The sequence below is a fragment of the Salvelinus alpinus genome, unplaced genomic scaffold (genome assembly GCF_045679555.1).
Source record: "Salvelinus alpinus unplaced genomic scaffold, SLU_Salpinus.1 scaffold_350, whole genome shotgun sequence".
In the NCBI taxonomy this organism is placed as follows: domain Eukaryota; kingdom Metazoa; phylum Chordata; class Actinopteri; order Salmoniformes; family Salmonidae; genus Salvelinus; species Salvelinus alpinus.
The window spans coordinates 1-16,974 of record NW_027256290.1 but is presented as its reverse complement, the minus strand read 5'-3'; the positions used below and the strand labels follow the sequence as shown (position 1 = coordinate 16,974).

The 16,974-nt window shown below is 43.0% G+C and overlaps 1 protein-coding gene across 1 annotated transcript; it reads left to right on the top strand.

Moving 5' to 3' along the window:
* The first annotated feature begins 6,034 nt into the window (after window positions 1-6,034).
* Window positions 6,035-16,966, top strand: LOC139567375 (unconventional myosin-X-like). Its single transcript, XM_071388753.1, has 6 exons — window positions 6,035-6,080; window positions 8,215-8,231; window positions 8,325-8,483; window positions 15,031-15,218; window positions 16,274-16,408; window positions 16,688-16,966. Exons 1-6 carry the CDS (start codon window positions 6,035-6,037, stop codon window positions 16,848-16,850), a joined length of 708 nt encoding a protein of 235 aa, XP_071244854.1. The 3' UTR covers window positions 16,851-16,966.
* The last annotated feature ends 8 nt before the right edge of the window (window positions 16,967-16,974 follow it).

Genomic DNA, 16,974 nt, shown 5'->3' with positions numbered 1-16,974 from the left:
TCATCACTACTGTAATCTAGCGTACTGTTCATCACTACTGTAATCTAGCGTACCGTTCATCACTATTGTAATCTTGTCTACTGTTCATCACTACTGTAATCTAGCGTACTGTTCATCACTACTGTAATATAGTCTACTGTGCATCACTACCGTAATCTAGCGTACTGTTCATCACTACTGTAATATAGCGTACTGTTCATCACTACTGCAATCTAGCATACTGTTAATCACTACTGTAATCTACCGTACTGTTCATCACTACTGTAGTCTAGTTTACTGTTCATCCCTGTTGGTTCTACTGTAACATCTTCGCTACAGTTTTATTTAACCAGCAGGAAGTGTTATTGAGGTCAGAATACCTTTTTTCTAGGGCAGACCTAATACTGTTCTCTTTGTACTGTCCCAGGGGGACTCGTTGTAAAGCTCAGGTCCCTTCTGGCTGCTATCCAACTCTACTCACATGTACACCGCTAGGCATGTTTCCATGGAGACGACGGGGGGGGGGGGGGTCGCTGATCAGACCAATGTTAATTAGTGACTAGAGAACGGTTAATCTATTCTATTCCAGAGAGCGTCGGCCTCATGCATGGCTGCTGGGACTTCCTTCTTTCCTCTCTGTGAGTCTTCCTCTTCCTGTTTTCCTAGTGCATCCTGGGAGATACCAAGTTACAGCCCAGAGGATCCTGGAGAGTGGATATAAACATATGCACGTTTCTCCCTGTCAGGGGTTTTACCTAATGGCCTGGTGGTCAAAAGAGATCAAAATATAGATGTGAAGGAGGGTTAGTTTACAGACTGACAGGTTACAGGGTGAGGGTTAGGGTTATAGATGTGAATTAGAGTGCTCACAGGCTAACAGGCTACAGGGTGAAGGTTAGGGTTATAGATGTCAGAGGTGTGAATCTATTACAGTTAACACTGATAATGGATAACACTCTGGGGTTAAAGGTCAGGGCTGGAGGTAGGCATGTTAGCTCTGTAGCGTATTAGCTAACCTTTACTCCTTTAGGCCTGTTAGCCCTGTAGCGTGTTAGCTAACCCGTACTCCTTTAGGCCTGTTAGCCCTGTAGTGTGTTAGCTAACCCGTACTCCTTTAGGCCTGTTAGCCCTGTAGTGTGTTAGCTAACCCGTACTCCTTTAGGCCTGTTAGCCCTGTAGCGTGTTAGCTAACCCGTACTCCTTTAGGCCTGTTAGCCCTGTAGTGTGTTAGCTAACCCGTACTCCTTTAGGCCTGTTAGCCCTGTAGTGTGTTAGCTAACCCGTACTCCTTTAGGCCTGTTAGCCCTGTAGCGTGTTAGCTAACCCGTACTCCTTTAGGCCTGTTAGCCCTGTAGTGTGTTAGCTAACCATAACTCCTTTAGGCCTGTTAGCCCTGTAGTGTGTTAGCTAACCATAACTCCTTTAGGCCTGTTAGCCCTGTAGTGTGTTAGCTAACCATAACTCCTTTAGGTCTGTTAGCCCTGTCGCGTGTTAGCTAACCATAACTCCTTTAGGCCTGTTAGCCCTGTAGCGTGTTAGCTAACCATAACTCCTTTAGGCCTGTTAGCCCTGTCGCGTGTTAGCTAACCATAACTCCTTTAGGCCTGTTAGCCCTGTAGCGTGTTAGCTAACCATAACTCCTTTAGGTCTGTTAGCCCTGTAGCGTGTTAGCTAACCATAACTCCTTTAGGCCTGTTAGCCCTGTAGCGTGTTAGCTAACCATAACTCCTTTAGGTCTGTTAGCCCTGTAGCCTGTTAGCTAACCATAACTCCTTTAGGCCTGTTAGCCCTGTAGCGTGTTAGCTAACCATAACTCCTTTAGGCCTGTTAGCCCTGTAGCGTGTTAGCTAACCATAACTCCTTTAGGTCTGTTAGCCCTGTAGCGTGTTAGCTAACCATAACTCCTTTAGGCCTGTTAGCCCTGTAGCGTGTTAGCTAACCATAACTCCTTTAGGTCTGTTAGCCCTGTAGCGTGTTAGCTAACCATAACTCCTTTAGGCCTGTTAGCCCTGTCGCGTGTTAGCTAACCATAACTCCTTTAGGTCTGTTAGCCCTGTAGCGTGTTAGCTAACCATAACTCCTTTAGGCCTGTTAGCCCTGTAGCGTGTTAGCTAACCATAACTCCTTTAGGTCTGTTAGCCCTGTAGCGTGTTAGCTAACCATAACTCCTTTAGGCCTGTTAGCCCTGTAGCGTGTTAGCTAACCATAACTCCTTTAGGTCTGTTAGCCCTGTAGCGTGTTAGCTAACCATAACTCCTTTAGGTCTGTTAGCCCTGTAGCGTGTTAGCTAACCATAACTCCTTTAGGTCTGTTAGCCCTGTAGCGTGTTAGCTAACCATAACTCCTTTAGGCCTGTTAGCCCTGTAGCGTGTTAGCTAACCATAACTCCTTTAGGTCTGTTAGCCCTGTAGCGTGTTAGCTAACCATAACTCCTTTAGGCCTGTAGCATGTTAACTAATCCTAACCGTTTATCAGTCCCAACATGACAGGGTGGAACTACAGTAGGGCGTTCTCTTTCTCACAACATCTCTGAACATGCACTCAAATCCAGCTGGGATGACAGAAGTACTTGGATAGCAGCTCACACATATCCATGTCAGGCAGACTGAATGATGTGGTTTGGCCTCAGAATCATACAGATGATCTAAGATCTTAATTTCATCACCCAGACGCAGTAGTATATTTGTAGTGTATTTGAGGTTTAAAAAGGCTTATGAAGTTTTTTTAATTCCACTTTTCCACCTTACGAAAAATGTATCAACCTTTACAAAAAAGGTCCTAATAATTGTAATCCACATAATAATTTCCTGTTGCTGCAGGATTATTTTCCTGCTGTAGCAAACTGGCTCAGATTAAGATCCTCCATCTGTAGGTATGCAGATTGTCCTCTCACATCATATGCTCTAAGAATGTCAGAATGTTGTGAGGTCGTCGGGGGATGTTCTTTGTCTCTCTCTATCTCAAGAATCCTGAGCGGGAATCACATGTTAGTTTCAGTAATGTGACAGGCTCCATCTACAGTACACAGTGTTAGTTTCAGTAATGTGACAGGCTCCATCTACAGTAGACAGTGTTAGTTTCAGTAGTGTGACAGGCTCCATCTACAGTACACAGTGTTAGTTTCAGTAGTGTGACAGGCTCCATCTACAGTACACAGTGTTAGTTTCAGTAATGTGACAGGCTCCATCTACAGTACACAGTGTTAGTTTCAGTAATGTGACAGGCTCCATCTACAGTAGACAGTGTTAGTTTCAGTAATGTGACAGGCTCCATCTACAGTAGACAGTGTTAGTTTCAGTAATGTGACAGGCTCCATCTACAGTAGACAGTGTTAGTTTCAGTAATGTGACAGGCTCCATCTACAGTAGACAGTGTTAGTTTCAGTAGTGTGACAGGCTCCATCTACAGTAGACAGTGTTAGTTTCAGTAATGTGACAGGCTCCATCTACAGTAGACAGTGTTAGTTTCAGTAATGTGACAGGCTCCATCTACAGTAGACAGTGTTAGTTTCAGTAATGTGACAGGCTCCATCTACAGTAGACAGTGTTAGTTTCAGTAATGTGACAGGCTCCATCTACAGTAGACAGTGTTAGTTTCAGTAGTGTGACAGGCTCCATCTACAGTAGACAGTGTTAGTTTCAGTAGTGTGACAGGCTCCATCTACAGTACACAGTGTTAGTTTCAGTAGTGTGACAGGCTCCATCTACAGTAGACAGTGTTAGTTTCAGTAATGTGACAGGCTCCATCTACAGTAGACAGTGTTAGGTTCAGTAGTGTGACAGGCTCCATCTACAGTAGACAGTGTTAGTTTCAGTAGTGTGACAGGCTCCATCTACAGTAGACAGTGTTAGTTTCAGTAGTGTGACAGGCTCCATCTACAGTAGACAGTGTTAGTTTCAGTAATGTGACAGGCTCCATCTACAGTAGACAGTGTTAGTTTCAGTAATGTGACAGGCTCCATCTACAGTACACAGTGTTAGTTTCAGTAATGTGACAGGCTCCATCTACAGTAGACAGTGTTAGTTTCAGTAGTGTGACAGGCTCCATCTACAGTACACAGTGTTAGTTTCAGTAATGTGACAGGCTCCATCTACAGTACACAGTGTTAGTTTCAGTAGTGTGACAGGCTCCATCTACAGTACACAGTGTTAGTTTCAGTAGTGTGACAGGCTCCATCTACAGTAGACAGTGTTCGTTTCAGTAGTGTGACAGGCTCCATCTACAGTAGACAGTGTTAGTTTCAGTAGTGTGACAGGCTCCATCTACAGTACACAGTGTTAGTTTCAGTAGTGTGACAGGCTCCATCTACAGTAGACAGTGTTAGTTTTAGTAGTGTGACAGGCTCCATCTACAGTACACAGTGTTAGTTTCAGTAGTGTGACAGGCTCCATCTACAGTAGACAGTGTTAGTTTCAGTAATGTGACAGGCTCCATCTACAGTAGACAGTGTTAGTTTCAGTAATGTGACAGGCTCCATCTACAGTAGACAGTGTTAGTTTCAGTAATGTGACAGGCTCCATCTACAGTAGACAGTGTTAGTTTCAGTAATGTGACAGGCTCCATCTACAGTAGACAGTGTTAGTTTCAGTAATGTGACAGGCTCCATCTACAGTAGACAGTGTTAGTTTCAGTAATGTGACAGGCTCCATCTACAGTAGACAGTGTTAGTTTCAGTAGTGTGACAGGCTCCATCTACAGTAGACGGTGTTAGTTTCAGTAATGTGACAGGCTCCATCTACAGTAGACAGTGTTAGTTTCAGTAATGTGACAGGCTCCATCTACAGTAGACAGTGTTAGTTTCAGTAATGTGACAGGCTCCATCTACAGTAGACAGTGTTAGTTTCAGTAATGTGACAGGCTCCATCTACAGTAGACGGTGTTAGTTTCAGTAATGTGACAGGCTCCATCTACAGTAGACGGTGTTAGTTTCAGTAGTGTGACAGGCTCCATCTACAGTAGACGGTGTTAGTTTCAGTAATGTGACAGGCTCCATCTACAGTAGACGGTGTTAGTTTCAGTAATGTGACAGGCTCCATCTACAGTAGACAGTGTTAGTTTCAGTAATGTGACAGGCTCCATCTACAGTAGACAGTGTTAGTTTCAGTAATGTGACAGGCTCCATCTACAGTAGACAGTGTTAGTTTCAGTAATGTGACAGGCTCCATCTACAGTAGACAGTGTTAGTTTCAGTAATGTGACAGGCTCCATCTACAGTAGACAGTGTTAGTTTCAGTAATGTGACAGGCTCCATCTACAGTAGACAGTGTTAGTTTCAGTAATGTGACAGGCTCCATCTACAGTAGACAGTGTTAGTTTCAGTAGTGTGACAGGCTCCATCTACAGTAGACAGTGTTAGTTTCAGTAATGTGACAGGCTCCATCTACAGTAGACAGTGTTAGTTTCAGTAGTGTGACAGGCTCCATCTACAGTAGACAGTGTTAGTTTCAGTAGTGTGACAGGCTCCATCTACAGTAGACAGTGTTAGTTTCAGTAATGTGACAGGCTCCATCTACAGTAGACAGTGTTAGTTTCAGTAGTGTGACAGGCTCCATCTACAGTAGACAGTGTTAGTTTCAGTAATGTGACAGGCTCCATCTACAGTAGACAGTGTTAGTTTCAGTAATGTGACAGGCTCCATCTACAGTAGACAGTGTTAGTTTCAGTAATGTGACAGGCTCCATCTACAGTAGACAGTGTTAGTTTCAGTAATGTGACAGGCTCCATCTACAGTAGACAGTGTTAGTTTCAGTAATGTGACAGGCTCCATCTACAGTAGACAGTGTTAGTTTCAGTAATGTGACAGGCTCCATCTACAGTAGACAGTGTTAGTTTCAGTAATGTGACAGGCTCCATCTACAGTAGACAGTGTTAGTTTCAGTAATGTGACAGGCTCCATCTACAGTAGACAGTGTTAGTTTCAGTAATGTGACAGGCTCCATCTACAGTAGACAGTGTTAGTTTCAGTAATGTGACAGGCTCCATCTACAGTAGACAGCGTTAGTTTCAGTAATGTAAACCTGACATGGTGCAGCTACATCACCCATGAGATACTGGCATGGTGACCTACGACACCTGCTGTGATGTGTCCTACTACACCTGCTGTGAGGTGTCCTGAAGGCCTACTACACTTGTTGTAAAGCTAACTACCTGTTGTGTCTCAGGTGATGTACCTGCAGCAGTAAAGCTAACTACCTGTTGTGTCTCAGGTGATGTACCTGCAGCAGTAAAGCTAACTACCTGTTGTGTCTCAGGTGATGTACCTGCAGCAGTAAAGCTAACTACCTGTTGTGTCTCAGGTGATGTACCTGCAGCAGTAAAGCTAACTACCTGTTGTGTCTCAGGTGATGTACCTGCAGCAGTAAAGCTAACTACCTGTTGTGTCTCAGGTGATGTACCTGCAGCAGTAAAGCTAACTACCTGTTGTGTCTCAGGTGATGTACCTGCAGCAGTAAAGCTAACTACCTGTTGTGTCTCAGGTGATGTACCTGCAGCAGTAAAGCTAACTACCTGTTGTGTCTCAGGTGATGTACCTGCAGCAGTAAAGCTAACTACCTGTTGTGTCTCAGGTGATGTACCTGCGGCAGTAAAGCTATAACTACCTGTTGTTTCTCTGTGTCTCAGGTGATGTACCTGCAGCAGTAAAACTAACTTCCTGTTGTTTCTCTGTGTCTCAGGTGATGTACCTGCAGCAGTAAAGCTATAACTTCCTGTTGTGTCTCAGGTGATGGACCTGCAGCAGTAAAACTAACTACCTGTGATGTGTCTCAGGTGATGTACCTGCAGCAGTAAAACTAACTACCTGTTGTGTCTCTGTGTCTCAGGTGATGGACCTGCAGCAGTAAAGCTATAACTTCCTGTTGTTTCTCTGTGTTTCAGGTGATGGACCTGCAGCAGTAAAGCTATAACTTCCTGTTGTTTCTCTGTGTCTCAGGTGATGGACCTGCAGCAGTAGCTATAACTTCCTGTTGTTTCTCTGTGTCTCAGGTGATGGACCTGCAGCAGTAAAGCTATAACTTCCTGTTGTGTCTCTGTGTCTCAGGTGATGTACCTGCAGCAGTAAAGCTATAACTTCCTGTTGTGTCTCTGTGTCTCAGGTGATGTACCTGCAGCAGTAAAGCTATAACTACCTGTTGTTTCTCTGTGTTTCAGGTGATGTACCTGCAGCAGTAAAGCTATAACTTCCTGTTGTTTCTCTGTGTCTCAGGTGATGGACCTGCAGCAGTAAAGCTAACTACCTGTTGTGTCTCTGTGTCTCAGGTGATGTACCTGCAGCAGTAGCTATAACTTCCTGTTGTTTCTCTGTGTCTCAGGTGATGGACCTGCAGCAGTAAAGCTAACTACCTGTTGTGTCTCTGTGTCTCAGGTGATGGACCTGCAGCAGTAAAGCTAACTACCTGTTGTGTCTCTGTGTCTCAGGTGATGTACCTGCAGCAGTAGCTATAACTTCCTGTTGTTTCTCTGTGTCTCAGGTGATGTACCTGCAGCAGTAAAGCTATAACTTCCTGTTGTTTCTCTGTGTCTCAGGTGATGGACCTGCAGCAGTAAAGCTATAACTTCCTGTTGTTTCTCTGTGTCTCAGGTGATGGACCTGCAGCAGTAAAGCTATAACTTCCTGTTGTTTCTCTGTGTCTCAGGTGATGTACCTGCAGCAGTAAAGCTATAACTTCCTGTTGTTTCTCTGTGTCTCAGGTGATGTACCTGCAGCAGTAAAACTAACTACCTGTTGTGTCTCTGTGTCTCAGGTGATGGACCTGCAGCAGTAAAGCTATAACTTCCTGTTGTTTCTCTGTGTCTCAGGTGATGGACCTGCAGCAGTAAAGCTATAACTTCCTGTTGTGTCTCTGTGTCTCAGGTGATGGACCTGCAGCAGTAAAGCTATAACTTCCTGTTGTGTCTCTGTGTCTCAGGTGATGGACCTGCAGCAGTAAAGCTATAACTTCCTGTTGTTTCTCTGTGTCTCAGGTGATGGACCTGCAGCAGTAAAGCTATAACTTCCTGTTGTTTCTCTGTGTTTCAGGTGATGGACCTGCAGCAGTAGCTATAACTTCCTGTTGTTTCTCTGTGTCTCAGGTGATGGACCTGCAGCAGTAAAGCTATAACTTCCTGTTGTTTCTCTGTGTCTCAGGTGATGGACCTGCAGCAGTAAAGCTATAACTTCCTGTTGTTTCTCTGTGTCTCAGGTGATGGACCTGCAGCAGTAAAGCTATAACTTCCTGTTGTGTCTCTGTGTCTCAGGTGATGGACCTGCAGCAGTAAAGCTATAACTTCCTGTTGTGTCTCTGTGTCTCAGGTGATGTACCTGCAGCAGTAAAGCTATAACTTCCTGTTGTTTCTCTGTGTCTCAGGTGATGTACCTGCAGCAGGGGGAGCTGAGCAGAGACCAGGTGTTTCCTATGCACCTCACCAGTATTAATGGAGTAGAGGACATGTCTTCTCTGGCAGAGCTACATGAAGCTGCCATCATGTACAACCTGTACCTGCGCTACCAGAAGGACTGCATCTATGTAAGACACGGTTATATTTCCCCTTTATTCAGACGCTCACTTTCGGTTGTTTGAAAAGGAAATCATCTCCAAAATATCTTTATTTTTTAAACAAGCCTTAAAAAGTTGGTTGCAATTTCAGTTTAATCCACCTAAAAGGACGGAACAAATAATACAACATATATTGTGGTTCAATTCAAATATACTAATTGATTAAAAAAAAAAAAATATTCGAAGAAATTTTTAAAAAAGGTATAGTTTTTGTAAATGATATCATAAATAGGACTGGTGGTGTTATGTCACACATGCAGCTAACACAGACATATGGAAATGTCTGCTCTCCCCAAACTACAACCAACTAATTGCAGCATTACCACAAAAATGGAAGAGGCAAGTGGAAGGGGAAAAAAGTAAGGAACTTGTCTCTCGGCCCTGTATTAAAGAACATAAATGGTTAAAGAAAAGTGTGATAAATAAAAACATATACCAATTTCATTTAAGGACCAAAAAATTGACAGCTGTGCCATATAAATGGCTTAATAGTTTGGAAGAGATTTTCGATGTACCCATTCCATGGCACATGGTTTATGAATTGATACGCAAAACAACGCCGGATTCAAAACTTCACATTTTTCAATTTTAATTTCTATAGAAAATTATTGCAACTAATAGAATGTTATTTATATGGGGGATACAACCTTCCCAGCTCTGCAGATTCTGCTGTGAGGAGGCAGAGTCATTAGATCATTTATTTTGGTATTGTCCATATGTAGCTCGTTTTTGGTCACAGGTCCAGGAATGGCTGAAGAATTGCAACATTTGCCGAGAACTAACGCTACAGATAGCAATACTGGGGGATTTGAAAAGCCATAGTCAATCAATCAATAATATAATAATTATTTTAGCAAAACATTTTATCTTTAATTTACAATCTGTAGAAGCTATGAGAATAGAAAGGTTCAGTACTTTTGTGAAGCATCACAGTTGAAAAATATATAGCAAATAGAAATCCAAAATGGATGGTGTTGAGAGATAGATGGGAGGGGTTGAATGGAGCTGAAGGGTGGGACTGGATGGTGTTCAGAGATAGATGGGAGGGGTTGAATGGAGCTGAAGGGTGGGACTGGATGGTGTTCAGAGATAGATGGGAGGGGTTGAATGGAGCTGAAGGGTGGGACTGGATGGTGTTCAGAGATAGATGGGAGGGGTTGAATGGAGCTGAAGGGTGGGACTAATAACAAGATAACCAATGTAAAACATACGGGTCTGTAGAATTTATATTGGTTCAGAACTTTTGTGAAATAGCACAGTCACAAATAGAAATCAAACTGGATGGACATCAGAAATAGAGGAAGGACTAAAAACCAACTAAATATAACTATTGTAAAATAGATTGTGTCTGTAAATTGTGTATAAGATGTATAAACTGAAGGTAGAAGCAGAAGTGTTTATTAGTTTACTCCAATTGGGGGATCGGTGGTAGGGTTTGGGGAATAATAATAAAGGTATATTCTTTTAAAAAGTATGTATGTCTATATAGGTATGTGTATGTATATAGGTATGTGTATGTATATAGGTATGTGTATGTATATAGGTATGTGTATGTATGTAGGTATGTGTGTATATGCATGGATATATGTGTATATGTATGCATGCGTGTGTATATGGATATATATATTTACCAAAACAATATATGGGGGGATTGGAAATGATGCAGACAATTACATTGATGGAAGCTACAATCTTTAGGCTTACGGGTGTTTAAACAATGCCTTATTCCCATGACGACCGAAGATGTAACGTACGTTTCCCAAAACAACAGAAATAATGTTCACTAAGTGCATCATGTGTCGATACTGATAGGATTGAAAGAAAGGCAGGGCTGTTCTAGGAACTGCTTTCTCCATTCAGATCTTAACATAACATGAGAATTATTCCACAATACTGACTACAGATCAGCTCCTAGAGAGATATTATCACCTTGTGGTATTTTTATCCTGCGTTTGTTTAATTGCAATGACATTGGCAACTTTATATTTTTTCGGTCAACTTCGTTCCAAAGTTATTGACTGCTCTACCTCCCTTTGGGGAACCGGGCCCTGGACCATAGTGTTACTGCTCTACCTCCCTTTGGGGAACCGGCCCTGGACCATAGTGTTACTGCTCTATCTCCCCTTTGGGGAACCGGGCCCTGGACCATAGTATTACTGCTCTACCTCCCTTTGGGGAACCGGGCCCTGGACCATAGTGTTACTGCTCTACCTCCCTTTGGGGAACCGGGCCCTGGACCATAGTATTACTGCTCTACCTCCCTTTGGGGAACCGGGCCCTGGACCATAGTAGGACTGCTCTACCTCCCTTTGGGGAACCGGGCCCTGGACCATAGTAGGACTGCTCTACCTCCCCTTTGGGGAACCGGGCCCTGGACCATAGTATTACTGCTCTACCTCCCTTTGGGGAACCGGGCCCTGGACCATAGTGTTACTGCTCTACCTCCCTTTGGGGAACCGGGCCCTGGACCATAGTGTTACTGCTCTACCTCCCTTTGGGGAACCGGGCCCTGGACCATAGTGTTACTGCTCTACCTCCCTTTGGGGAACCGGGCCCTGGACCATAGTGTTACTGCTCTACCTCCCCTTGGGGAACCGGGCCCTGGACCATAGTGTTACTGCTCTACCTCCCTTTGGGGAACCGGGCCCTGGACCATAGTAGGACTTGTCAGCTCAGGGATTCGCACTTGCAACCTCTCGGTTACTAGCCCAACGCTCTAACCACTAGGCTACCCTGCCCCATTCTGATTTAGTCCCAAAAAACGATGGTTTGGGCCAGAGCCAGAACACGCAGCGTAAATCAGCGTTTTGAAAATTTGTCGTTGGCGTTGATATTGGTTAGAGATGATCCACTCGCTGACTACTTTCTACAACACCCCTCATTTTAAGGGATCGGTGTCCCGTCCACGGGACGGTTGAGCTAACGTAGGCTAATCCGATTAGCATGAGCTTGTAAGAAACAAGAACATTTCCCAGGACATAGATATATCTGATATTGGCGGAAAGCTTAAATTATTGTTCATCTAACTGCACTGTCCAATTTACAGTAGCTATTACAGTGAAATAATACCATGCTATTGTTTGAGGAGAGTGCACAGTTATGAACATGAAAAGTTATTAATAAACAAATTAGGCACATTTGGGCAGTCTTGATACAACATTTTGAATGGTTCATTGGATCATAAAGGTGAAATATATATTTTTTAAATCAGTCTAAAACTTTACACATACACTGCTGCCATCTAGTGGCCACAATCTAAATTGCACCTGGGCTGGAATAATACATTATGGCCTTTCTGTTGCATTTCAAAGATGATGGAACAAAATAAATACAAAAGAACGGTTGGTTTTGTCTTTGTATTATCTTTTACCAGATCTATTGTGTTATATTCTCCTACATTCCTGTCACATTTCTATAAACTGCAAAGTGTTTCCTTTCAAATGGTATCAACAATATGCATATCCTTGTTTCAGGGCCTGAGCTACAGGCAGTTAGATTTAGGTATGTCATTTTAGGCGAAAATTGAAAAAAAAAGGGTCGGATCGTTAAGAGGTTTTAACGTCACCACAAACATCTTCAATGACGTCAGTCTCAGTCTGAAGTATGTAGGAGACGTTGGAAGAATCTGAGTGGTCAGTCAGGTTAGGCTTTTAGTGGGCTGGTTCTATTACATTACAATCTGTTGTCATTATAAACACAATAACCCACTAACACACTTTACCCAGGCTGCTTCCCATTCAAACTGAATTATACAACAAGTCATGATTCATTCCTATAACAATAATACTGTAAGTACTAACTGTACCGACTAGTTGTATATTAATGGCACTGGATCTTACATTTCAATGGGATTGATCTGAGAACGCTCCAGTATTGACCTCAGGTATTTGATACGGGGAACAGAACAGTGGAATTAATCTGAGAACGCTCCAGTATTGACCTCAGGTATTTAATACGGGGAACAGAACAGTGGAATTAATCTGAGAACGCTCCAGTATTGACCTCAGGTATTTAATACGGGGAACAGAACAGAGGAATTAATCTGAGAACGCTCCAGTATTGACCTCAGGTATTTAATACGGGGAACAGAACAGAGGAATTAATCTGAGAACGCTCCAGTATTGACCTCAGGTATTTAATACGGGGAACAGAACAGTGGAATTAATCTGAGAACGCTCCAGTATTGACCTCAGGTATTTAATACGGGGAACAGAACAGAGGAATTAATCTGAGAACGCTCCAGTATTGACCTCAGGTATTTAATACGGGGAACAGAACAGAGGAATTAATCTGAGAACGCTCCAGTATTGACCTCAGGTATTTAATACGGGGAACAGAACAGTGGAATTAATCTGAGAACGCTCCAGTATTGACCTCAGGTATTTAATACGGGGAACAGAACAGAGGAATTAATCTGAGAACGCTCCAGTATTGACCTCAGGTATTTAATACGGGGAACAGAACAGAGGAATTAATCTGAGAACGCTCCAGTATTGACCTCAGGTATTTAATACGGGGAACAGAACAGAGGAATTAATCTGAGAATGCTCCAGTATTGACCTCAGGTATTTAATACGGGGAACAGAACAGAGGAATTAATCTGAGAACGCTCCAGTATTGACCTCAGGTATTTAATACGGGGAACAGAACAGAGGAATTAATCTGAGAACGCTCCAGTATTGACCTCAGGTATTTAATACGGGGAACAGAACAGTGGAATTAATCTGAGAACGCTCCAGTATTGACCTCAGGTATTTAATACGGGGAACAGAACAGTGGAATTAATCTGAGAACGCTCCAGTATTGACCTCAGGTATTTAATACGGGGAACAGAACAGAGGAATTAATCTGAGAACGCTCCAGTATTGACCTCAGGTATTTAATACGGGGAACAGAACAGAGGAATTAATCTGAGAACGCTCCAGTATTGACCTCAGGTATTTAATACGGGGAACAGAACAGAGGAATTAATCTGAGAACGCTCCAGTATTGACCTCAGGTATTTAATACGGGGAACAGAACAGAGGAATTAATCTGAGAACGCTCCAGTATTGACCTCAGGTATTTAATACGGGGAACAGAACAGTGGAATTAATCTGAGAACGCTCCAGTATTGACCTCAGGTATTTAATACGGGGAACAGAACAGTGGAATTAATCTGAGAACGCTCCAGTATTGACCTCAGGTATTTAATACGGGGAACAGAACAGTGGAATTAATCTGAGAACGCTCCAGTATTGACCTCAGGTATTTAATACGGGGAACAGAACAGTGGAATCTGACTCTGAACTAGTCTCTCAGTGGTGAGGCATAGTTGAAGTTGCACTACGTTTGACCAGGGCCCACAGGGACGGTAACAGAGTTATTTCCTATCAGGGTGGATAGTTGAAGTTGCACTACGTTTGACCAGGGCCCACAGGGACGGTAACAGAGTTATTTCCTATCAGGGTGGATAGTTGAAGTTGCACTACGTTTGACCAGGGCCCACAGGGACGGTAACAGAGTTATTTCCTATCAGGGTGGATAGTTGAAGTTGCACTACGTTTGACCAGGGCCCACAGGGACGGTAACAGAGTTATTTCCTATCAGGGTGGATAGTTGAAGTTGCACTACGTTTGACCAGGGCCCACAGGGACGGTAACAGAGTTATTTCCTATCAGGGTGGATAGTTGAAGTTGCACTACGTTTGACCAGGGATGTAAACAGGGTTATTTCCTATCAGGGTGGATAGTTGTCGTGTTAAGCTGATCAGATGGTATTACATGTCTAACTACAGTGATCCCTCGCCACTTCGCGGTTCACTTATCGCGGATTCGCTATTTCGCGGATTTTCATAATGCATTTTTTATTTTTTTTTGGTGCATTGTGCTCTGCATTCTGATTCGCTAAAAACTCACTCCCGCTTCTTGTATCAAAACATGCTACGAATTGTGCTATCATTTTGTCGTCTCGTGCAGTTATGTGTACGTACATAAAACAGCTTGGCAAATTTACATTAAGTTGGCCAGGAAGGAAGGAAGGACTAACGCTTGGTCGCTTAGCAACCATGGTGCGAATGGCCACTGAACTTAAGCGAGTAGCTGAGGAATGGGACCCTTTGATGAGCCGTTCATTACAGTTCTCCAACGTAATCGATGGTGGCATGTCGGTGTACAAGGATCTTTTTGCAAAGAAGAAAAAAGAGCGACAACAGCTGCCTATCACTATGCTCTTCTCCCGAACAAACACACCTGCACCGCGGGCTTCAGAAGAAGAGAACACTGCAGAGCGCAGTCAGGATGCAGCGGCCCAGTCTGAAGAGCAGTGAAACGGCCTACACGTGAGTCACTGTATTTGTATACATGTAATAGTTGCTAATTGTAAAAAAAAAAAAAGTTTTCTATTTCGCGGATTTCACTTATCGCGGGTCATTTTCGGAACGTAACCCCCGCGATAAACGAGGGATTACTGTATATCTCTCTGTCCCCGTTCCAGCAAATTAATCAGACAATTATCTCTCCCCCCCCCCACCCACCAGACCAACATAGGGTCAATCCTGGCAGCGGTGAACCCCTATAAGCAGATCTCAGGTCTGTACGACCCAGCAGCAGTAGCCCTGTATAGTAGACACCACCTGGGAGAGCTGCCCCCTCATATCTTCGCTGTGGCCAACGAGTGTTACCGCTGTCTCTGGAAGAGACACGACAGCCAGTGTGTTCTCATCAGGTCAGTTCACCAGGGCCTTGGGAACATGGCATTAACTAGTAGCTACTGTCGTCACGAGAGACCACACACACACACACACACACACACACACACACACACACACACACACACACACACATACACACACACACACACACACACACACACACACACACACACACACACACACACACACACACACACACACACACACATAGTTTAATACATGGTGAACTGAACCCCATTTAGTGTATATAGTCATATGTCATGTATATAGTCATATGTCATGTCTACAGTCATATGTCATGTATATAGTCATATGGCATGTATATAGTCATATGTCGTGTATATAGGCATATGACATGGCTATAGTCGTATGTCATGTCTATAGTCATATGTCATGTATATAGTCATATGGCATGTCTATAGTCATATGTCATGTATATTGTCATATGTCATGTATATTGTCATATGTCATGTATATAGTCATATGTCATGTCTACAGTCATATGTCATGTATATAGTCATATGTCATGCCTATAGTCATGTCATGCCTATAGTCATATGTCATGTCTATAGTCATATGTCATGTATATAGTCATATGTCATGTATATAGACATATGTCATGTGTATATAGACATATGTCATGTGTATTGTCATGTGTATCGTCATATGTCATTTATATTGTCATATGTCATTTATATTGTCATATGTCATGTCTATTGTCATATGTCATGTATATAGTCATATGTCATGTATATAGTCATATGTCATGCCTATAGTCATATGTCATGTCTATAGTCATATGTCATGTATATAGTCATATGTCATGTATATAGTCATATGTCATGCCTATAGTCATATGTCATGTCTAAAGTCATATGTCATGTATATAGTCATATGTCATGTATATAGTCATATGTCATGCCTATAGTCATATGTCATGTCTATAGTCATATGTCATGTATATAGTCATATGTCATGTATATAGTCATATGTCATGTATATAGTCATATGTCATGTCTATAGTCATATGTCATGTCTATTGATAGCTGACGTATGTGTGTATCTCCAGTGGAGAGTCAGGAGCAGGGAAGACAGAGAGTACCAAGCTGCTGCTCCAGTTCCTGTCTGTGATGTCACAGAAGTCTGCCGGGACAGCCCCCTCTGAGAGGAGCACCCGCGTGGAACAGGCCATCGTACAGAGCAGGTAACTGTACCGGTACCCCCTGTATATAGACTCATTATTGTTATGATATTGTGTTACTTGAATTTTATTTTATTTACTTTAGTTTATTTAGTAAATATTGTCTTGACTCTATTTTTTTTTTTAACTGCATTGGTATTTAAGGGCTTGTAAGTAAGAGTTCAACACACTTTCTTTCTCTCTCTCTCTCTCTCTCTCTCTCTCTCTCTCTCTCTCTCTCTCTCTCCCTCTCCCTCTCCCTCTCCCTCTCTTTCTCTTTCTCTCCCTCTCTTTCTCCTCCAGCCCCATCATGGAGGCGTTTGGGAATGCCAAGACGGTTTACAACAACAACTCTTCCCGCTTTGGGAAGTTTATCCAGCTCCACTTCTCCCAGAGTGGGAACATCCAGGGAGGCTGCATCATAGACTGTATCCTCTACCCCATTCATGTACTGAGGACCTATTAACACCTATTAACACTAATCTACCTTACTGAGGACTCAACCTGTTACCACTAATGTACCTTACTGAGGACTCAACCTGTTACCACTAATGTACCTTACTGAGGACTCAACCTGTTACCACTAATGT

What these genes read in the sequence shown, in the direction of transcription:
- LOC139567375 (XM_071388753.1), top strand. Translation starts at nt 6,035, where the DNA reads ATGGTGACCTACGACACCTGCTGTGATGTGTCCTACTACACCTGCT. An exon ending in ACCAGAAGGACTGCATCTAT is followed by an intron (nt 8,484 to 15,030) that starts GTAAGACACGGT and finishes CCCACCCACCAG; the next exon opens with ACCAACATAGGGTCAATCCT. An exon ending in AGCCAGTGTGTTCTCATCAG is followed by an intron (nt 15,219 to 16,273) that starts GTCAGTTCACCA and finishes GTGTATCTCCAG; the next exon opens with TGGAGAGTCAGGAGCAGGGA.